The following is a 23,614-nucleotide window of genomic DNA, read 5'->3' on the forward strand; positions in this document are numbered from 1 at the left end:
TAAAAACTGAACAGAAGTATTCATTGAGGCAGTCAGCTAGTTCTTTATCTTCTTCCATATACCTTCCTTCTTTTGTTTTTAATTTGTTAATTCCTTGTTTTAGTTTCCTTTTTTCATTTATGTATCTGAAGAATGTCTTATCGCCTTTTTTCACTGACTGAGCTAATTTCTCTTCTGCCTGTGCTTTAGAAGCTCTTATAACTTGTTTGGCCTCTCTCTGCCTAATCTTATAAATTTGGCTGTCATCCTCATCTTTTTTTTTATTTTTATAATTACTAAATGCTATCTTTTTGTTTTTAATAATTTTGGCCACTTCTGTTGAGTACCACAGTGGTCTCTTCCTTTTTTTGCTTTTACTGACAAGCCTAATGCAATTATCTGTTGCCTTCAATAGTGCCACTTTTAAGTAGTCCCATTTCTCCTGGACTCCATTGAAAATGTTCCAATCTGATAGGGACTCGTATACCACTAATCTAATTTTAGAAAAGTCAGTTTTTCTAAAATCTAAAACTTTTGTTTTTGTGTGGTGTAAATCAGTCACTGTACTTATAGTAAACCCCACTGACTGGTGATCACTAGATCCCAAGCTTTCCCCTACAGTAATATCAGATTACAAATTCCCATTTGAGAATACTAAACCTAAAATGGCCTCCTTCTGGGTTGGCTCCTCAACTACTTGCTGTAGAGATAATCCCAGTAGGAAATTTAGAATATCTGTATTCCTGGCAGAACTAGCTTTAAGTAGGCTTGAGCGAATCGTGCTTTGGACCATAGATCTGAAGTTGATTCATTAAAAACTTTGTTGGTAATGCTGTTTCCGTAGAGCATTAAAATGTATGGGCTCCGTGTAGGCAAACTTCATCTCGGCCGAAGTTGCGCGAGACTTGGTTGAATGACTACGGTATTCCTATCTGAGTATTTAAAAACATTTAAAAATAGAAATCCGAAGTTGGCTCCAGTACAGAGGTACCAGCCAGTACCAAAGCCAACTTCAGATTCCTATTTTTAAATGTTTTTAAATAATCAGATAGGAAAATCGAAGGCATTTAACGAAGTCTCGCACAACTTCGGCATTACCAACAATTTTTTTAACAAATCCACTTCGGACATTCAGACACTTCTAATTTTCAGATTTTAGCAAAATATTGCAACTTTACTTACCGTGTCTACAAGGATTGCTCTGCACTCCATTTCAATTTCTTCCAGTAGTGCGGCCAGTGGAACTGGTTTTCTACAGTATACCACATCCTTTAAAGTTCCCCACAGGAAGAGGTTGTTTGGTTGTCAAGTCAGGGGAATGAGGTGGGAATTCCACCTCTTCGCCTTATCCAAAGTCCTGGCAGAATATCATTGTGCTAGGCTCTCATGTCTTGGTGATAGTGGAGTGGTGTGACATCTTCCTGGAAGTAAAATTGCTTGTCTGCATAAAGCACACGAATAGCCGGTAAAACAGATGTGCGAAGCAACTCGAGGTACAAATGGGGGGCTTTTTCACACCCGCTGAGAGGAAGGACAAACTGAACTACTATCGAGACATCCTATGTACTGTAGTCAGTCGGCTGCTTCCTATGTGCGCCATCTCCCATCCTCATGCAGGTCTGACCAGGGGGGGCCCTCTGCACTCACGTTCCACTGCCATGGCTGCTGGGGGGGGGGGGGCAGGACCAGTACCAGCTCCATCAGCAGCAACTTAAGTCTAGAATCGCTGATGAGCAGTTTTTTTCACCCGCCTACTGAAGAAAGTACTCACCAGCAGCAGCAGGTAGACATAGGGCAGAACCTGAACCAGCAGGTTGTGGCATACTTGGAATGCATCCTGCCATCCCACATCGAAGATCCCCTGGACTACTGGGCAGCCAAACTTGATTTGTGTCTGCAACTGGCCGAGTTTGCCCTGGACAAGCTTTCCTGCCCGGCCAGTAGTGTGGTATGTTTAGAGCGGGTGTTTAGTGTGGCGAGCGCCAGAGTTACCCCGAGGAGAACTCGCCTAGAGAAACTGACCTTTTTGAAAATCAGGTGTGGATCAGCCAGGAGTTTCAAACACCAATGCCTGATGCATCAGACTAGATCATCCATGGTGCCACACCAACACTTTGACAAAAGAGACCTGTTTGTTCTGGCTACCTGCTCAAGCTACTATTCGGATGCTGCCACCCGCCTGATGCCACACCTGCTGCCAGGTGCTCCTTCTGTCAGCCACAATCTTCAGATGATACTGGTATTGCCCCCCCACCTACCCACTCTGTCCCTGGGCCACTCTGTGGTCTCCTCATTTGCTGCCACCTCACCACTCTGTGGTCTCCTCATGCTGCTGCCACCTCAACACTATGTCTCTGGGCCACTCTGTGGTCTCCTCATGCTGCTGCCACATTAACACTATGTCACTAGGCCACTCTGTGGTCTCTCCATGCTGATGCCACCTCACCACTATGTCACTGGGCCACTCTGTGGTCTCCTCATACTGCTGCCACTTCACCACTCTGTGGTCTCCTCATGCTGCTGCCACCTCACCACTATGTCACTGTGCCACTCTTTGATCTCCTCATGCTGCTGCCACTTCACCACTCTGTGGTCTCTTCATGCTGCTGCCACATCTCCACTATGTCACTGGGCCACTCTATGGTCTCCTCATGCTGCTGCCACTTCACCACTCTGTGGTCTCCTCATGTTGCTGCCACCTCAACACTATGTCTCTGGGCCACTCTGTGGTCTTCTCATGCTGCTGCCACATCACCACTCTGTGGTCTCCTCATGCTGCTGCCACTTCGCCACTCTGTGGTCTCCTCATGCTGCTGCCACCTCACCACTATGTCACTGGGCCACTCTGTGATCTCCTCATGCTGCTGCCACCTCTACACTTTGTGGTCTCTTCATGCTGCTGCCACAACTCCACTATGTCACTGGGCCACTCTATGGTCTCCTCATGCTGCTGCCACTTCACCACTCTGTGGTCTTCTCATGCTGTTGCCATTTCACCACTCTGTGGTCTCATGCAGCTGCCACTTTACCACTCTGTGGTCTCCTCATAATGCTGCCACCTCAACACTATGTCTTGTATAAGCATTTATTAGAACAGGTTCTGCAGACATCTATGAGGAATCAGCTGAACAAGGGTGTAAAAGGAGTGCGCTTCTTTTTGACGCTAACATCGACTTGTAAGGCTGAGTTCACACTTGAGTTATTTGGTCAGTTTTGGCACCATAACTGCCCAAATAAGAGAAGTGTGCAGTGATTCTAAGAGCGACGCCTGTCATGTGCGTCTCATACTGAATCACAGTATTGTTTCACTACCACAGCAGACTCCTTATGCGTGTTACTGCAAGGCACAATGTTCTACACCACTATACAGGCTCTCTGCAGCCAGGAAATAGCTATTTTTTAACACGATTCGCCACAAATAAATTTGGATCGAATTGAATCTTTTTGGAAAATTCGGCGAACTGACCGACTCGAATTTTTGAGAAATTCGCTCATCTCTAGTGGTAACCCCAGTGACTTTGGGGGCCATTTTATTGGACCTCTATGTCCAATCCATACTTAGGGGATTGCACATCCAGCCATCTGTGAAGAGCCACAGTAAAGTGCAGAGGTGTGCCATCCTGTTGAAAGTAATGTGGGAACTCACTGTTGTCATTAAGCACAGATGGGAATATTGTATCCTATAACATCTGGAGGTACTTCACACTTTTTTCATTGACAGTGATCCATCAATGAGAAGAAAGCTCTATGATACAAGTCCCCCAAATACCACACCAAACCATGACCATTTCCAAACACATTGGGGCACATTTATTAACCCCTAACCTGGCGGTGGTTCCGCTGAAATTATGAAGAGGCGCCGGACTCTCCATAACTTCGACAGATCCTCCGCCAGGTCTAAATGTAAGACAGCTTCCAAGCTGTCTTACATTTAGACCACTTTCTACGCCTGAAATAGATGTAGAAAATGGTAAATGAGGCGGGTCTGCCGGCCTGTCCCCTTCTCCACCCACACCACACCCACTTTTTTAGATCTGGCATGTGTTTTTGAGTACATTGCCCCCAAGATTGATAGATCACATGAACCCCTTCATATTGGAAAAACCTGAGCTGAATTCATTATGGCAGATTTCAAAATGATGACAGAATATGTTTCCTCCACCAAATAATGCAGCCTCCCTCCCAATTAATACTTTCACACATTGGAAGTCAAGTTTCTATAAATTACACCTGCTAAAAGGGTGTGTCTAGAATTCAGAATTTCTGCAAATTTGGGGGCTCAGTTTGCATCACAAACTGTTGTAGACTGATTAATAAATGTGAGTTTAAAAGTTGACAGGTTTTTTATGTTGTATTGTGTGCAATGTTTTACAAAAACATTAATACTTTTAATGCAGACGTGAAATATACAGTTATAACCTGATGTAGTTCTGTAACTATGGAGTATAAATTGACAGACCTGCACGACCTTGAAGAAAATAACACACTACACTGATAGGCTTCATGCACACGACCGTTGTTTTGGTCTGCATCCGAGCCACAGTTTTTGCGGCTCGGATGCGGACCCATTCACTTCAATGGGGCCGCAAAATATGCGGACAGCACTCCGTGTACTATCCGCATCCGTTTCTCCATTCTGTGGCCCCGCAAAAAATATATAACCTGTCCTATTCTTGTCCGTTTCGTGGACAAGAATAGGCAGTTATATCAATGGCTGTCCGTGCCGTTCTGCAAATTGCGGAACGCACACGGAAGCCATCCGTGTTTTGCGGATCCGCAATTTGTGGACCCCAAAACACACAACGGTCGTGTGCATGAGGCCTTACAGTGCACCTCCTGTGATCTGCTGAGAGACTTCTGAGGATATGCACCTGGCTGCATCCAGGCTGTCCAGGATTTCTTTTACCGGTAATAACCCCTTCCTCCACCCAGCAGTAACTGTGAAGGGATCTATACATACCTGCTCTCCAGTTGTCTCTACTGCACTTCTGGCTTCAGCTTCTAAACTTCCGTATGGTCAGAGTCACACGCACTGTTGCAGCCAATAACTGGCCTCAGCAGTGTTGTATCCCCAAGCGGCATGTCACTGCTGGGTCGCAAGCTGCTTAAGATCAACTGAGGTCAATCACTGGCTGCAGTAGCTGTTTAAGAACAGCTGAGGTCAGTCATTGGCTGCAGTGGAGAATATGACCCCATCTGTGCAGAAGTTGACAGGCGACAGGAACCAGAGGTGCAGTGAAGACAGGCAAGGACCCACCGAGACAGAACAGCATAAAAAAAACTTGACAACCCCTTTAAGGCGCCCTAAACCTTCTATAATTGCTTGACTGACAGCAATTCATTTAGACTGTGCGTATACTGGCAATTAGGAAAGGGGAATAAGCCTCTTCCAGACATCTTTGGTGGTGGCTTATCTCCCCTCAAGGCAAAAACATTGACAATTGAAATTCAACATGCCTCATCCTTGGAAACAGACAGACTTTAGACATTAAAAGCCTGTAACATGGCAGACAATAATAATTTACTGTTTCTGAATGAGGAGGTCTGCAGCACAAATACAAAAATGGAGCTTTGTACATGAGCTTGGTTTTCACTGGAGGTATGCAGTAAGACATACTGATAGACTGCTCAATGGTTAACATGAAGAATTAGTACATTTGCCCATAGTATTACTTGTACTGAGCCCAAGTATTAGTCTATATTTAAATTTCTAAATGAGAGAGAATGGTTGTATTAACTAAGACTGTAACTTTAAACATGAGATATTTAGACTGCTACGTTGCAAAATAATAATTTGTAGAACTGAATGTCCGTTTAATATATGGCTGACAATATATACAGTAAGGTCCATAAATATTGGGACATTGACACAATTCTAAAATTTTTGACTCTATACAACACCACAATGGATTGTGCTTTAACTGCAGACTGTCAGCTTTAATTTGAGGGTATTTACATCCAAATCAGGTGAACGGTGTAGGAATTACAACAGTTTGCATATGTGCCTCCCACTTGTTAAGGACCTGACTGTAGCATGTGTAATACATACGGTACTTTATAGTAAGCAAAGAAGCATGCAGAATGTCTGTAATGTAGACCAACAAGTAAAGGGCATCATCATTTTGTCTGTTTTCCAGAGGCCAATATGAAATACTTACTTGCATTGATGATATATCTATTGTGTTTAAAATACCAGCAAAGTGCACCAACATCAACTGATTTAGAGGATATTTCTCTCAGCAAGAAAATTAAAGGTAATAGTACTGTTCTAAATCCATAGCCATCAGTATTTGTTCATATTATAATTTCATGCTCACCGCTACAGAGTAAAAGGGGGAGCAGATGATGGCGAGTGTCTTCACATAAATGTCTAAAGCAGGCATCCTCAAACTGCGGCACTCCAGCTGTTGCAAAACTACAACTCCCAGCATGCCGAACAGCCTACAGGTATTAGCCTACAGCAGGGCATTGTGGGAGTTGTAGTTTTACAACAGCTGGAGGGGCATTGTTTGAGGATGCCTGGTCTAAAGCATGTTATATCCTCTGAAATTCAAATATGCTCCATGTAATAAAATGAATACCTAGATAAATAAATAACCATACTGAGTACAGTAAAAGAAGGTGTAATCTGTGCTCAAACCAGACCTCCAAAGTGTCCCTCTTTTGGAGGGATAGTCCCTGTTTTTAACCCAAGTCCCTCAGTCCCTCTTTGCGCCTTAAATGTCCCTCTTTTTCATCTGAGGAATAGATTTGCATTATTACATTAATAATATTGACCCATAAAGTGTTTCTCTGGTTCCTCTCTGTATATTTGAGCCTATTTTGTATATTTTTCCATTATTTGATGCAGTTGAAATTTTAGTAATTTCTATATTCAGAAAACTATTAAAGTACGGTATATAGATCTATGTATAGGAAAATTGATCTTTCACACAATGTACCATAAGTGTCACTCTTTAATCGTCCAAAAAGTTGGGAGTTATGGCTCAAACGTGTGCTTTTAGCTTCTCCAAATAAAAGCTTTACCCCAATGGATACTACCATTTTGGCCAGCATAGAGCTCTATATTGTATCAAACCATATACCTGTGTGAGTATCACAGGACTAGATAACAAGGACAGTTTTTTATCCTCTCAAAGTAAACAATGAAGGCTCCTATGGCTTAAAATCCTTTAGGAATCAATACAAAAAGTACAGTATATTGCAAAATTGTATAAGATGTCATGATACTTAGCAGAATGAATTATTTTCTGAAAACACAATACCCCTGTAAATTATTCTTCATGTGTAGCACTTTCCAAACTTGGAGAAGAATATGTGGAACAAGAGATAAAGAAAGCCTTGATGGGTGTAAAACAAATGAAGAAGATCATGGAAAGAAATGAGGAGAAACATGAAAGTATTTTGAAATCTCTCAAGAAAACTAAAGAAGAAAACCAGGTAAAGAACATGACCTAAGTATCCTGCAGTTACACTGGAAAATGTATTGAAGTTGTCATAAATGTCAGTGTATATATTGTGAAGAAGCAAAGGGGTAATTATGGAAGGTAGCTACAATCCCTTTTAGCATAGTCTGTTAGAGGAGGTTAAAACCACCCTAAGTTTTACACATTAGAAAGTGGCTATATTTAACTATTTGTTTTTAGAACTTGGGTTATCAGTATGTGGATATGGTGTGACTGGTTCAGCACCTTTTTATGCCCATACAGTTTGGCTTTATGATGGGTAATCTATTGGTCTTACCTTACTAATTGGGGTTTAGTCATCTTACAATTCCTCAGGTGTGTTGTGTGATAGACCGGAGAAGCTTTGTAAGTGCCCTCGGCAGTGAATTCAGAAGAAAGCGCATACTCCAACGTGAGTGCTGGTGGATTTTTAAATTAAAAACCACTAACCCCCTAGGGCTCAGTTTGGGTGCTTCCTCTGACAGGACCATCTGTGGACACCCTCTTCCCTCTTTGGGGGGCGTGGGTTGGGGAGTGGGACTGTGTTGTCATAACTTAACTGTGTCTGACCGAGTATGCATTGATCACATCATGCAGTCTTGCATACTAGCTTGCTTTCATACTGTTTATAAAAGGGGCTCTATTCTTAGCTACTGTGGTTACCCCTGCCGTTAAATATTCACTTTGTTGTCCGGAGTGGAGGGTCTGGGACCATGACCCCCCACGGATTAATTATATGCGAGTGGCTTGCTGAAGCTGAGCATAACTGACTGTCACGGATGGTGTACAGGAAACAAGACAATACCATATAAACAATGTCTCTCTGGATCCACAACTAAGGAACAAAGGGAGACCCCTGCAATAGACCTGCCGCTCTCCCTCACTGCTCAGCCTATGCGAACACCCCAAAGGTGGGTGGCCGCATATCCACGTTCCTCGGCTATCTATTACCTGAAGACCCTACAATAGTGAAGGGACACGACCACCGGGTCCAGGGTCACCTGGATCCAGAAAAGACAAAATCATAAATACATAAACAGCACTTATCTTGCAGAGGACTGACGACTGAGGACTGGGAACTGGGAACAGCATGCACACACACTCCAGGAAGTAGTATCAGCCGCACACTACTGCATTATGGGGAGGAACTTAAAGGGTAGCAATCAGTCCAACTGCATGACAGCTGAGATAGACTAACGAGATGAGAAACTAAACCAAAACAAAGAAATTCAAGGAGGAGGATCTGAGAAGCTCCTGTGAGCGCTTCTCAGCTGTCTGGCTGTGACAGTACTCCTCCCTCTAGGAGTGGACTCCGGACACTCAGAGCCCACCTTCTCAGGATGGGACCTATGGAAAGCCCTGATGAGACGAGAGGCCTTAATGTCCGTCACTGGGACCCACATCCTCTCCTCAGGACCATAACCCTCCCAATGAACGAGGTACTGGAGGGAACCGCGGACAAGACGAGAATCCACAATCCTAGAGACCTGAAATTCAAGATTTCCATCAACCATAATCGGAGGAGGAGGCAAAGGCGAGGGTACAATAGGTTGAACATAAGGTTTCAATAAGGACTTATGAAAAACATTATGGATCTTCCAAGTCTGAGGAAGATCAAGACGGTAGGCAACAGGATTGATGACAGACAGGATCTTGTAAGGCCCAATAAACCTAGGACCCAACTTCCAGGAGGGAACCTTCAATTTGATATTCTTGGTAGACAACCACACCAGATCACCAACATTCAGGTCCGGACCAGGCACACGTCTCTTATCCGCCACACGCTTATATCTCTCACTCATGCTCTTTAGATTATCCTGAATCTTTTGCCAAATAGATGACAAAGACGAGGAGAATCTGTCCTCATCAGGCAAACCAGAAGAGCCCTCTCCCGAGAAAGTCCCAAACTGCGGATGGAACCCATATGCACCAAAAAATGGTGACTTATCAGAGGACTCCTGACGACGGTTATTTAAAGCAAACTCAGCAAGGGACAAAAAAGAACACCAATCCTCCTGATTCTCCGCCACAAAACAGCGCAGATATGTCTCCAGATTCTGATTGACGCGCTCTGTCTGGCCATTCGACTGCGGATGGAAAGGAGAAGAGAATGACAACCGAACCCCCAAGCGAGAACAGAAAGCCTTCCAGAATCTGGAAACAAACTGCGTGCCCCTATCAGAGACTATGTCTGAAGGAATTCCATGCAATTTGACAATGTGGTCAATAAATGCCTGCGCCAGCGTCTTAGCATTGGGCAAACCAGGAAAAGGGATAAAATGCACCATTTTGCTAAAACGGTCCACCACCACCAGAATCACAGACTTCCCCGAGGAACGAGGCAAGTCCGTTATGAAGTCCATGGACAGATGTGTCCAAGGACAGGAAGGAATGGGCAAAGGAAGGAGAGGACCTGATGGCCGTGAATGAGGGACCTTGGCACGAGCGCAAGTCTCGCAAGCTGCCACAAAACCCTCAACCGACTTACGAAGCGCAGGCCACCAGAATCTCCGAGCGATGAGATCCAGTGTGGCTCTTGCCCCCGGGTGCCCAGCAAGGACCGTGTCGTGGTGTTCTTTAAAAATCTTGTGTCTCAAAGCGAGAGGCACAAACAACCTCCCAGGAGGACAAAGATCAGGAGCTTCTGACTGGGCTGCCTGCACCTCTGCCTCCAATTCAGGAAAAAGAGCAGAGACCACCACACCTTCAGCCAAAATGGGACCCGGGTCTTCAAAATTCCCACCTCCCGGAAAACAACGTGACAGGGCATCTGCCTTCACATTCTTAACCCCAGGGCGGAACGTAACAACAAAATTAAACCTTGAAAAGAACAAAGACCATCTGGCCTGTCTCGGGTTCAGACGCTTGGCTGACTCCAAGTAGGCCAGATTTTTATGGTCAGTAAACACGGTAATAGGGTGTCTGGCTCCCTCTAGCCAATGGCGCCATTCCTCAAAAGCCAACTTGATGGCCAACAATTCCCTATCTCCCACATCATAATTTCTCTCTGCGGAGGAGAGTTTCTTTGAGAAAAAGGCACACGGTTGCCATTTGGCAGGAGAGGAACCCTGAGACAAGACCGCACCCACCCCTACCTCAGAAGCATCAACCTCAACTATGAAGGGTAACAAAATATCAGGTTGTACTAGGATGGGAGCGGAAGCAAAACTCTCCTTGATATTAGAAAAGGCCTTACGCGCCTCTACCGACCAGGAAGAAAAATCTACCCCCTTTCTGGTCATATCAGTGAGTGGTTTATCAACAGAGGAATAATTCAAAATAAATTTCCTGTAATAATTGGCAAAGCCCAAAAAACGCATCAGCGCCTTCTGATTCTCAGGAAGCTCCCACTCAAGCACAGCGCGGATCTTTTCGGGGTCCATGCGAAAACCAGAAGCAGAGACAAGAAACCCCAGAAATTAGATTTCTGGAACCGCAAACACACATTTTTCCAGTTTCGCGTATAATTTATTCTCCCGCAGGATGAGCAAGACCTGACGTAAGTGATCCTTATGAGTCTTGAAATCAGGAGAAAAAATCAAAATGTCATCCAAATACACTAATACAAATTTTCCCATTAAATGATAAAAAATGCTGTTGACGAAATGCTGAAAAACGGCTGGGGCATTCATCAAACCAAAAGGCATAACCAAATTCTCAAAATGGCCCTCAGGGGTATTGAAAGCCGTCTTCCATTCGTCTCCTTCTCTGACCCTAACCAGGTTGTATGCCCCTCTTAGGTCTAATTTGGAAAAGACTTTAGCCCCAACAACCTGGTTAAACAGGTCCGGGATCAGAGGAAGCGCATAAGGATCACGAATAGTGATACTGTTCAGCTCCCTGAAATCCAGACAAGGTCTTAAAGAACTATCTTTTTTCTTAACAAAGAAAAAACCAGAGGCAACAGGTGACTTCGAGGGTCGTATTTGTCCTTTTCTCAGACTCTCAGAGATATAAGCCCGCATAGCGACCCTCTCAGGTTGGGAGAGATTGTATAAACGAGATTTAGGCAGCTTGGCGCCTGGGATGAGATTAATAGGGCAATCATACTCCCTGTGCGGAGGTAAACCCTGAACTCCACTCTCAGAGAAGACATCCAAAAATTCAGAGAGGAAAGGTGGTACAGTCTTAGTAGAAACCTCAGAAACAGATGTTATGAGGCAATTCTCTCTGCAAAAGTTACTCCAACCATTTATTTGCCTCGCTTGCCAATCAATGGTGGGGTTATGTTTAGTGAGCCAGGGTAGCCCCAACACTAGAGGAGTAGGCAAACCGCTAAGGACGAAACATGACACATCCTCAACATGAGCATCACTCACAATTAAACGGATATTGCGAACTATGCCCTTTAATGATTTCTGAGAAAGTGGAGCTGAATCAATAGCAAAAACAGGAATATCCTTTCCCAAAGTGCATACCTGGAAACCATGAGTTATTGCAAATTGATTATCAATGAGGTTGACAGCTGCTCCACTATCCACAAAAATCTCACAAAAAATGCTCTTGCTCTCTAGCGCCACCCTAGCAGGCAGGACAAAACGGGAACTACAAGCAAACGGAAAACCTTCAATTTCCGCCTCAATCCTGCCAATAGTAACAGACGGAACATTTTTAAAAGATTTTTTCCTTTTTGTCTCTTTATTACTCCCAGAAAACTGCCTGAATCTCCTAGAGGGACAAACATTTGCCAAATGATTTATACCTCCACAACAAAAACAAACCCTCCCATGCGGGCTGAATCTTCTATTGTCAGAGGCAATCAACCACAGCTGCATGGGCTCCTGCTCAGAAGGGGCTGACAGCGACTGAGATTCCTGCGCACAGAATGAGACCGCTGCACTGTTCCGGGACTGAGTAGGACAGGAAGGAGAGATCTCTCGTCTCTCTCTAAGACGCCTGTCAATACGAACGGCCTGAGACATAGCAGAGTCCAAGGAGATAGGCCTCTCATGAAAGGAAAATGCATCTTTCAATTCCTCTGAAAGACCATGGCAAAATTGACTTCGGAGTGCAGCATCATTCCAACCAGTATCAGCTGCCCATCTCCGAAATTCTGAGCAGTATATCTCTGCGGATTGTTTACCCTGGCATAACAGACGTAGTCTAGACTCAGCCAGAGCAATACGATCCGGATCATCATATATCTGACCCAGGGCTAAAAAGAATTCATCCACTGAGCGGAGGGGCCGTGCCCCCTCCGGTAGCGAAAAGGCCCAAGACTGAGCGTTACCCCTGAGCAGCGATACAATGATCCCCACCCTCCGTTCTTCATCACCAGAAGAATGGGGAAGAAGGCGAAAATGGAGATTGCAAGCCTCTTTAAAACGCACAAAATTCTCACTACCCCCAGAGAACGTATCCGGGAGCGAGATCTTGGGCTCAGCACAAACTCCATGAACGCAAGCTGAACCGGTCACTTGAAACTGAGAAAAAATCCTACGGAGATCAGCTACCTCCAATGAAAGACCCTGGAGGCGTTCAGCCAAAAGTGAAACCGGATCCATGCTTGAGACGGTTTTGGCGGCTGATAATGTCACGGATGGTGTACAGGAAACAAGACAATACCATATAAACAATGTCTCTCTGGATCCACAACTAAGGAACAAAGGGAGACCCCTGCAATAGACCTGCCGCTCTCCCTCACTGCTCAGCCTATGCGAACACCCCAAAGGTGGATGGCCGCATATCCACGTTCCTCGGCTATCTATTACCTGAAGACCCTACAATAGTGAAGGGACACGACCACCGGCTCCCTACACTGACAAAGGAGGGAGTCAGGGTCACCTGGATCCAGAAAAGACAAAATCATAAATACATAAACAGCACTTATCTTGCAGAGGACTGACGACTGAGGACTGGGAACTGGGAACAGCATGCACACACACTCCAGGAAGTAGTATCAGCCGCACACTACTGCATTATGGGGAGGAACTTAAAGGGTAGCAATCAGTCCAACTGCATGACAGCTGAGATAGACTAACGAGATGAGGAACTAAACCAAAACAAAGAAATTCAAGGAGGAGGATCTGAGAAGCTCCTGTGAGCGCTTCTCAGCTGTCTGGCTGTGACACTGACGTGCTCAGCTCCACCCACTCAGCCCTCTCGAAGTGTTGATACGTCTGTCCACCCAACATCTGCCAGCCCTGCCCATCCATCGGCTCTGACCTGTGCATTAGGAGATGCGATGGCAGACAGATGCCGATAGTGGGAGGACGGCTCCAGCACTCCGGACTGATGACGCGTGCCCACGTGATACACGCCGCTGGCCGCATCGTCAGACTGTGATCATGCGGTCATCTGACTGCGACTAGTTCTGTCATCAGACTGCGCCCTCCACCAGAGATCGGCGCACGCATGCGCAGCCTGACCCCCGCCCCCTTACCATTTAAAAACAGAAGCGGCGCACATTACAGCGCTGCCAGACGCCATACACCCGGCCTCACACAAACCGATTGATGCCGGTCCGGCCAGATGGACGCCACACGCACCTAGGCCTGATTGTAAGTAGAATTACTGGTTGATGTCTGAGTCCCTATATATATGCCTGGACAGTGTTCATCTACACATCGGCATTAGGGGGTCATTGTGCTTGCCTGTGTTTTTTCTACCAGATATATCTACTACCTTACAGTAGTTTATAGGGAGTCTTGTACCTCTTTTTGTGTGTTTCAGATGTACCTGGACTCTGCCATACGCACTCTAGATACAAATTAACCATGTTACTTATCACTAAGTGGTTAGAGGTAGCCAGCACCTCCCTCCCAACTGCCTAACATAAGCATAGTTTCTTATGTGGTTATGAGGTTTTTCTTAGTGCAAATAGACTAAGCCTTCTGAGTGATGCACTTCAGTCTGCCCTTCTCCACCCGTGCTCAGTAGCACATCACTGACACTAAGTTGTTTAGGCAGCAGCTACTAGTACTTACCCCCGTCCCCTGACGATTCTAGGGGTTGTTTGTAGTACTATTTCTTTTCCGTGTATGTTCTATTGAAGAAACGCGTAGGGACACATGAACATACCTCCTTTATATCTACGGTTCTGCCATCATTTATTCTAGTTTCACTAGATTAGGTGTCCTATTCATCACCCTGGCAGGGTCTCATAGGGACCTTATACCAGGGTAAGGTTCCGGACGGGACCACCCCTTGCGGGGCACGGATCCCGTGTTAGGGTATTAGGGTCATAGTAGGTCAAGCAGGGTACAACAGGGACAGCTCATTTCCCTGCGGACCTTGATTAGGTATGACCTAACCTATGAAGAACCCCTCCCCCGCATAGGAACACCTTATCCACGTGCTGGGAAAATAACTTATTTCCGGTTGTCTCCTGTGTCCGCTGGATACACGCATGGTTTGACTTAATACCAGTAAGATCTACCCTTATTTTTACCCTGATTGGGCATTTACCTGTTCTCCAAGTGGGATTCAGGACGTCCACGCTGGGGTGTTTCTCAGCACCAATTGTGGCTCCTCTTGACCCTTGGGGTCCACACAGCCTTAATAAAGGGCTCGCCCTAGGGACTCTGTGTACCGCGACCCGCATCTTAGCGGCTCACATGTACCCAGGTCCCGACTGTGTCTGTCTGTTTTTGTTTTGTTTGTAAGGGGACTATATATGTTTTAGTCATATCAATAAATACCATGTTTTAAACGTTACTGCCCCTTTGATTTTCCTATTACGCTTTCTAGCAGTACCTTGGGGAGAGGTGCGGCCTGCACCGTTCTCACCCTCAAAGGACAACTTTATTCCCTTTTGTTGCGAATTCAGAAGAAACCCCATCACCATCAGTCACTGAGGTTCAGCAAGAAAATTGCCAAATAAACAATCATCGATTTAATTGACTCCTGTTGCATCTCTTCCAACAAAGTCCGAGCTTTCCCAGCTGATTGTCCTTGGGTAGACTTCCAGCCTTATTTGGCCATGGAAGGCTTTGTCTGAACAGTGATCTTCTCTGCCCCCTAGCAGAGGTGCCATTGTCAACTGTGTTGAAAACCGCCCCAGCAACCCTCTTTCCTGCCTCAGGCTAGATTTACTAGTAAAACCAGGAAGCATAGACAGTTGGTACGGTTCCTAGACAGTTGGTCCATAGACAGTTGGTCCGCGCCCTGTGTCCTACCCCTGGGCGTCTCTATGCCGGCTCGGCGCATCATGTGACTTGGTCATGTGGTCTGCCGCGTCACGGCCTGACGCCCATGGGCGGGATCACGGAGCCCTGACCGCCGCGCACTGTGCGCCAGTGTGTGCTCAGCTGGTCAGAATTAACATGCGGATATGATTGGCCTAGGGGCTGTTAAATAGCTACTCCCACAGTGATGGCATTACCCCCTGACGAAGGTACGCCGAAACACGCGTCGGGGTAACGCCATCCCAGACAACCAGGTCGCATCCACCCTTAGTGAGTCCCTTTATTTATTTATTTACTTTGCATCTTTTGGTCTGGCTTAGTGTTACATAGGAGGGACACAGGTCCAGTTTGGTCACACCATCGCCTGTTGCACGGGTTATGCTTGTGTGTGGATTACCCTCTGGTCACTACCTGTCACGAGGGTGTCAAGAGCCACGCCTGACTCCGTTATACCCGGGGTCAGAAAGTCGCAGCGGGTGGCTGCGCGCTCTATGTAGAAAGATAGAGCTGTTTCTTTATGGTAGCTTTCTGGGTTTGCCTTGCAACCCTTTTTGGCTCACTCAGGGATCCGTAGCTCTTTTTCCTCAGCTGTTTCTTGTCCAGCACTCCCAACCTCCTTATATTCCCCTCTCCCACTTCTCTGGTTGTCAGATATAGAGCTACCTGCCTGGACTTCTATACTGACCCACTGGAGCTGTGTAGCTGTGTTCCCTGGTTGTTGTTCCAGAACGTTACCCTCCGGATCCCTGTTGGGCCTTGGTGGTCTGCTGTTGTCGCCCACCTGGGATTATATGTTTGTCTGTATTGTCTGTCCTCTCCTTGGTGTTTTCCTCTTAGTGTCAGTGGTGCGGACTAGTGATCCCACCGCCCCATTCACTACATAGGGCTCATCTTAGGGAAAGCCAGGGTTTAGGCACGTGATCGGCGTACGGGTGAGGAACCCGTCTAGGGACGTCAGGGCAGTCAGGTGCCAGCCGCAAGGTGAGTCAGGGGTCACCACCTTTCCCTCTCCCTTGGACAGGGCCTTCCCATTTCCCTCCCTCTGCGTGACGCCGATCATTACACTACCCATATCATCTTAGTAATTTAGCCATACCTTATATGTGGACTCATATGTAACTACATCAATGTTTAATGGATTTGTTATTTTCTATGTTGACACTGTAGAGCTGGGATGGCGTCTGTGCTCCCTACTCCCCTTGTTTTTATGGCATTTTATTATTCCCTGACTGAGTCTTCAATAAAGTACAAAATTTTTTCACCATTGGACGTCTAGGAGCTTTTAGTTCTCTGTTTTTTCTTGTACGTATAAGCTTGTCCAGTTACACCGGGATATTGGGTAGTCTCTTTTCTTTTGTATGAAGCCGCACCACTGTGTGTATACATACTAGGCTATTGACACCCTTGGTTGTGTTTTTGTTTTTTATGGTACGGTTCCTAGAAGAATCCATAGGACTAAATTTATCAAAACTAGTGCAAAAGAAAACTGGCTTAGTTGCCCATAGCAATCAATCAGATTCCACCTTACATTTTTCAGAAAATGAAAATCTGAAAAATGAAAGGTGAAATGCGATTGGTTGCTATGGGCAACTAAGCCAGTTTTCCTTTGCACCAGCTTGATAGATGAGGACCATATAGTTAATGGATTCTCAAAGGGCTACTGGTGAAAGATCTGCAGGTCCTCAAGCCACAGAACAGAGCTGCAAAGATCCACACAGATGAAAAGGGTGAGCCGCTATGCTAAGTGTCTGGGATCTGTGTTTTGAATAGCGGAAGTTCTCCTCCTGCTTCGTCATCTTCTACCCATTAATTTGTTGTTGGTGTAGTTGCTGTGCAACTGCCTCATAACAGAGTCATCGGTGAGGTCAAATGAACACAGATGGGAGCCTCTGACGTGCATGATTGGTTAGCTCTCTTTGGCTTTTTAGCAGGATGTTGCTGATACTAGTATATAGTATGTGTGTTTCATTCAGTAATCCTCTATGGCTTCCACTCTCTTGTTCTCTTGTGTTTCATTCCACTGGTTTGCTCCAGTTTCAATTCACGTTTATTGTGTTGTTTCCAGTTTTCCTGTTGAAATCTGTTCCTTATCTGGCTGCTGGTCTCCAGGTCTGCTTGGCTGCTCAGTATTCTAGTCTGTGGGTCTGTTGTCCACTTGTTGTTCTTATTGGGGTCAGTATTGCAGATCAGGGTTTCAATTAGGGATATGTTTAGGGACATTGAAGGTCAATTGTGTCTGGTGTTAGGGTCAGCATTTAGCAAAAGATTCAGGGAAAGCTAGAGTCAGTTTATTGTCTGCTTGCCCAATCTTTTCACCGTATTACTCAATTATTCCCAACATCCGTTTGTTTCATCATCTGACTACCTTCCTACCAGGGGCGTAACTACCATAGCGGCAGACCATGGGACTGCTATGGGGCCCAGGGCAAGAGGGGGCCCAGTTGGGATCATCTGAGGGCTGATCTAAGGCTGGAGTCTGATGGGGGCTGGTCTGATGGGGGGTTGATCTGAGGCTGGGGTCTGATTTGAGGCTGGGGGGGCTGATCTGAGGCTGGGGGCCTATTGGAGGTATGATATGAGGCTGGGGGGTCTGATCTGAGGATGGGGGTCTGACATGAGGCTGGGGTGGTCTGATTGGGGCTGATCTGAGGCTGGGGGTGGGGTCTGATTTGAGGCTGGGGGATGATCTGAGGCTGGGGGGCCTATTGGGGGGCTGATCTGAGGATGGGGGGGTTGAACTGAGGCTGGGGGGTCTGATCTGAGGCTAGGGTGGTCTGATCTGAGGCTAGTGGGGTCTGATCTGAGGCTAGTGGGGTCTGATCTGTGGCTAGTGGGGTCTGATCTGAGGCTAGGGGGGTCTGATCTGAGGCTAGGGGGTTCTGATCTGAGGCTAGGGGGTTCTGATCTGAGGCTAGGGGGTTCTGATCTGAGGCTGGGGGTTCTGATCTGAGGCTGGGGGTCTGATCTGAGGCTAGGGGGCCTATTGGGGGTCTGGTCTGAGGCTGGAGGGGTCTGATCTGAGGCTGGGGGGCTTGATATGAGGCTGGTGGGCCTGATCTGAGGCTGGGAGTTCTGAGGCTGGAGGGTCTGATAGGGGCTGATCTGAGGCTAGGGAGGGTCTTATGTGGGTCTAATCTGAGGTTGGGAGGTCTGATGGTGGTGTGATCTGAGGCTGGGGGTCTGATCTAAGGCTGATGAGGGTCTTATTTGAGGCTGATGTAGGCTGGGGGGTCTGATTGGAGGCAGATTTGAGGCTGATGGAAGTGGGGGGCAGATCTGAGGCTGAGAAAAGGAAAAAGGCAGGGACAGTTGCAAAGAAAGAGGCAGGGACAGTAGCAGGGAGAGTGAAAGCTGGGTGAACTCCTCTCTGGACCCCTTTGGGTTTAGCTTGGCTGCCATTAATGCCAAATACAGAACTAAATATATTACATAGACAGCTATATGTGGTCAAAATGGCGCCTGTACTAATTGTAATATATAGTGCAGGCGCCATTTTGTGCTCCAAAAATACAACGCTCTAGATTTTTTTTAATGAGGCGCAATTTCTGTAACTTACCCCTAAGTCACTTATATGTTTGACCAAATATAGCAGTCAAGTTTTTAGGTTGAGAATTTTGTATGGCCCGTGAATGACGTTACAAATATCCAAATGGCCCTTGGCAGCAAAAAGGTTCTCCACCCCTGCTCTAAAGAAACAAGTTTTAGCAAACGAGGCAGTGGAAAAAATGGCCCAAAGGTCATTGAAAGGGGTTTAGGCGGAAACCCTTCAGTTCTGTGTGGGGGGGCCTTGTTTGATGCTTGCTATGGGGCCCTTATTTCTCTATGTACGCCACTGCTTCCTACCATCTGTTTGTTCCATAATCTGATTACCTTCACCATCCTGTACCAGTCAGCTGTTGGTGAGTTCCTATTTCTTTAGCTTAGCTTTCTTGTTGTCTGCTAGTGTTGTGATGCATGCTTCATATTTCTTCTTTATTAGACCATCTGGATGTAAGTCGTGGGGACAACTGAGTAATAGGACACACTGTTATTACATGGGAAAAGGGGCTGCTATAGGTGAAGTCTGTCATCTTCTGCCATTACAGTCTATATTTAAGAGGTTTGGGGGTCTGTACTTGTTTAGGTCTGGGTTTGTATTTATTTAGGTGGTTTAGGTCTATATTTATTCAGAGGGGTTGATGTGGCATCTGTATTCATTCGACAGTCTGTGTTCTGGGGTCTGGTCTGCAATTCTGCCATTTTTGGGATTGTTTCTTTGGATTTGATGGCATTTTTGAAGGCATTCAATGTATGGAAATCAAACTTTTTATAACTTTTATTTTTCTGCTGAATAGGCTGTAATATTTCATTGGTACCTGTCTCGGGCACATATAACAGTTTGAACACTTTTATTCCATTTCGTTTCCATGGTTACGACCACCCTACAATCCATTAGTGCGGGTTGTGCTTACACACTATAGAAAAAAGTGCTGGACTATGAGCACTCCTGTGGTCCCGGCCACCAGAAAGGCCAGTGCTTTTTCCTATATTGTGCAAGCACGGCCACCACGGATGGAGAGGACTCCCCTGCATAATGGAAACGGGACGGATCCGTTTTGCAGCCCACAGACTTCTATTATGACGGAATGAATAACGGAATGCCTCTAAAGTCATTTTGGTATGTATTCTGTAATAGAATTGCGTTATGGTCCGTGGTACCGAAATCCATAACACAATTCACCTTTTATAAATACAAAGATATGGTGGCTCACTCTGTCTATAGCTGTGGGTTGGGTGCTGCTAAGCTTAAAGACTCACCTAGTCATGAGAATAATTGAATACAAATAGCTAGAAAGGCTGAGCACTCACCACCTGGACCGCACAGAGAAACGTACAAATGTGGGCAGTGGTAACAATTGAATAATTTATTATTACACAAAATGCAGATATGACAACTTAAAATATATAATCATTAAAAAACAATAATAGTAAAATCAAATCAATATATATCATTAACTCCAATACATTAAATCTAGAATAGTGGCTGAGGTGATAAAATCATCATTCAAATATATATAACATAATGTAACGTCAATATTAGATAGGAATGATGTTCTTATCTTCTATGGCATGTAATATTACCCATTCGATTATATAGTATCGATAAATTAGTAATGAAAAGTTCGATAAACTTTCGCCGATTAACCACCTCCGGACCGCCTAACGCAGGATCGCGTTCCGGAGGTGGCAGCCCTGCGCAGAGTCACGCATATATGCGTCATCTCGCGATGGGCGAGATTTCCTGTGAACGCGCGCACACAGGCGCGCGCGCTCACAGGAACGGAAGGTAAGAGAGTTGATCTCCAGCCTGCCAGCGGCGATCGTTCGCTGGCAGGCTGGAGATGTGTTTTTTTTAACCCCTAACAGGTATATTAGACGCTGTTTTGATAACAGCGTCTAATATACCTGCTACCTGGTCCTCTGGTGGTCCCCTTTGTTTGGATCGACCACCAGAGGACACAGGTAGCTCAGTAAAGTCCCACCAAGCACCACTACACTACACTACACCCCCCCCCGTCACTTATTAACCCCTTATTAGCCCCTGATCACCCCTGATCACCCCATATAGACTCCCTGATCACCCCCCTGTCATTGATCACCCCCCTGTCATTGATTACCCCCCTGTAAAGCTCCATTCAGATGTCCGCATGATTTTTACGGATCCACTGATAGATGGATCAGATCCGCAAAACGCATCCGGACGTCTGAATGAAGCCTTACAGGGGCGTGATCAATGACTGTGGTTATCACCCCATATAGACTCCCTGATCACCCCCCCTGTCATTGATTACACCCCTGTCATTGATCAACCCCCTGTAAAGCTCCATTCAGACGTCCGCATGATTTTTACGGATGCACTGATAGATGGATCCGATCCTCAAAACGCATCCGGACGTCTGAATGAAGCCTTACAGGGGCATGATCAATGACTGTGGTGATCACCCCATATAGACTCCCTGATCACCCCCCTGTAAAGCTCCATTCAGATGTCCGCATGATTTTTACGGATGCACTGATAGATGGATCCGATCCTCAAAACGCATCCGGACGTCTGAATGAAGCCTTACAGGGGCATGATCAATGACTGTGGTGATCACCCCATATAGACTCCCTGATCACCCCCCTGTAAAGCTCCATTCAGATGTCCGCATGATTTTTACGGATGCACTGATAGATGGATCCGATCCGCAAAACGCATCCGGACGTCTGAATGAAGCCTTACAGGGGCATGATCAATGACTGTGGTGATCACCCCATATAGACTCCCTGATCACCCCCCTGTAAAGCTCCATTCAGATGTCCGCATGATTTTTACGGATGCACTGATAGATGGATCCGATCCTCAAAACGCATCCGGACGTCTGAATGAAGCCTTACAGGGGCATGATCAATGACTGTGGTGATCACCCCATATAGACTCCCTGATCACCCCCCTGTAAAGCTCCATTCAGATGTCCGCATGATTTTTACGGATGCACTGATAGATGGATCCGATCCGCAAAACGCATCCGGACGTCTGAATGAAGCCTTACAGGGGCATGATCAATGACTGTGGTGATCACCCCATATAGACTCCCTGATCACCCCCCTGTCATTGATCACCCCCCTGTAAAGCTCCATTCAGATGTCCGCATGATTTTTACGGATGCACTGATAGATGGATCCGATCCGCAAAACGCATCCGGACGTCTGAATGAAGCCTTACAGGGGCATGATCAATGACTGTGGTGATCACCCCATATAGACTCCCTGATCACCCCCCTGTCATTGATCACCCCCCTGTAAAGCTCCATTCAGATGTCCGCATGATTTTTACGGATGCACTGATAGATGGATCCGATCCGCAAAACGCATCCGGACGTCTGAATGAAGCCTTACAGGGGCATGATCAATGACTGTGGTGATCACCCCATATAGACTCCCTGATCACCCCCCTGTCATTGATTACCCCCCTGTAAAGCTCCATTCAGATGTCCGCATGATTTTTACGGATGCACTGATAGATGGATCGGATCCGCAAAACGCATCCGGACGTCTGAATGAAGCCTTACAGGGGCATGATCAATGACTGTGGTGATCACCCCATATAGACTCCCTGATCACCCCCCTGTCATTGATCAACCCCCCTGTCATTGATCAACCCCCCTGTCATTGATCACCCCCCCTGTCATTGATCACCCCCCTGTCATTGATCCCCCCCTCTGTAAGGCTCCATTCAGATATTTTTTTGGCCCAAGTTAGCAGAATTTTTTTTTTTTTTTCTTACAAAGTCTCATATTCCACTAACTTGTGTCAAAAAATAAAATCTCACATGAACTCACCATACCCCTCACGGAATCCAAATGCGTAAAATTTTTTAGACATTTATATTTCAGACTTCTTCTCACGCTTTAGGGCCCCTAGAATGCCAGGGCAGTATAAATACCCCACATGTGACCCCATTTCGGAAAGAAGACACCCCCAGGTATTCCGTGAGGGGCATATTGAGTCCATGAAAGATTGAATTTTTTGTCCCAAGTTAGCGGAACGGGAGACTTTGTGAGAAAAAAATTAAAAATATCAATTTCCGCTAACTTGTGCCAAAAAAAAAAAATTTCTATGAACTCGCCATGCCCCTCATTGAATACCTTGGGGTGTCTTCTTTCCAAAATGGGGTCACATGTGGGGTATTTATACTGCTCTGGCATTCTAGGGGCCCCAAAGCGTGAGAAGAAGTCTGGTATCCAAATGTCTAAAAATGCCCTCCTAAAAGGAATTTGGGCACCTTTGCGCATCTAGGCTGCAAAAAAGTGTCACACATCTGGTATCGCCGTACTCAGGAGAAGTTGGGGAATGTGTTTTGGGGTGTCATTTTACATATACCCATGCTGGGTGAGAGAAATATCTTGGTCAAATGCCAACTTTGTATAAAAAAATGGGAAAAGTTGTCTTTTGCCAAGATATTTCTCTCACCCAGCATGGGTATATGTAAAATGACACCCCAAAACACATTCCCCAACTTCTCCTGAATACGGCGATACCACA

General features: G+C 45.9%; 1 protein-coding gene across 1 annotated transcript in view; it reads left to right on the forward strand.

The window, feature by feature from the left end:
* Positions 1-23,614, forward strand: part of CLUL1 (clusterin like 1) — a 105,972-nt gene that overhangs the window by 44,694 nt on the left and 37,664 nt on the right. Inside the window, exon 5 of the mRNA XM_040433904.1 lies at positions 7,271-7,419. Within this exon, the coding sequence (XP_040289838.1) occupies positions 7,271-7,419 (149 nt within the window). The remainder of the gene's footprint in view (positions 1-7,270; positions 7,420-23,614) is intronic.

This window comes from Bufo bufo, chromosome 5, assembly GCF_905171765.1.
Source record: "Bufo bufo chromosome 5, aBufBuf1.1, whole genome shotgun sequence".
Classification (NCBI taxonomy): Eukaryota; Metazoa; Chordata; class Amphibia; order Anura; family Bufonidae; genus Bufo; species Bufo bufo.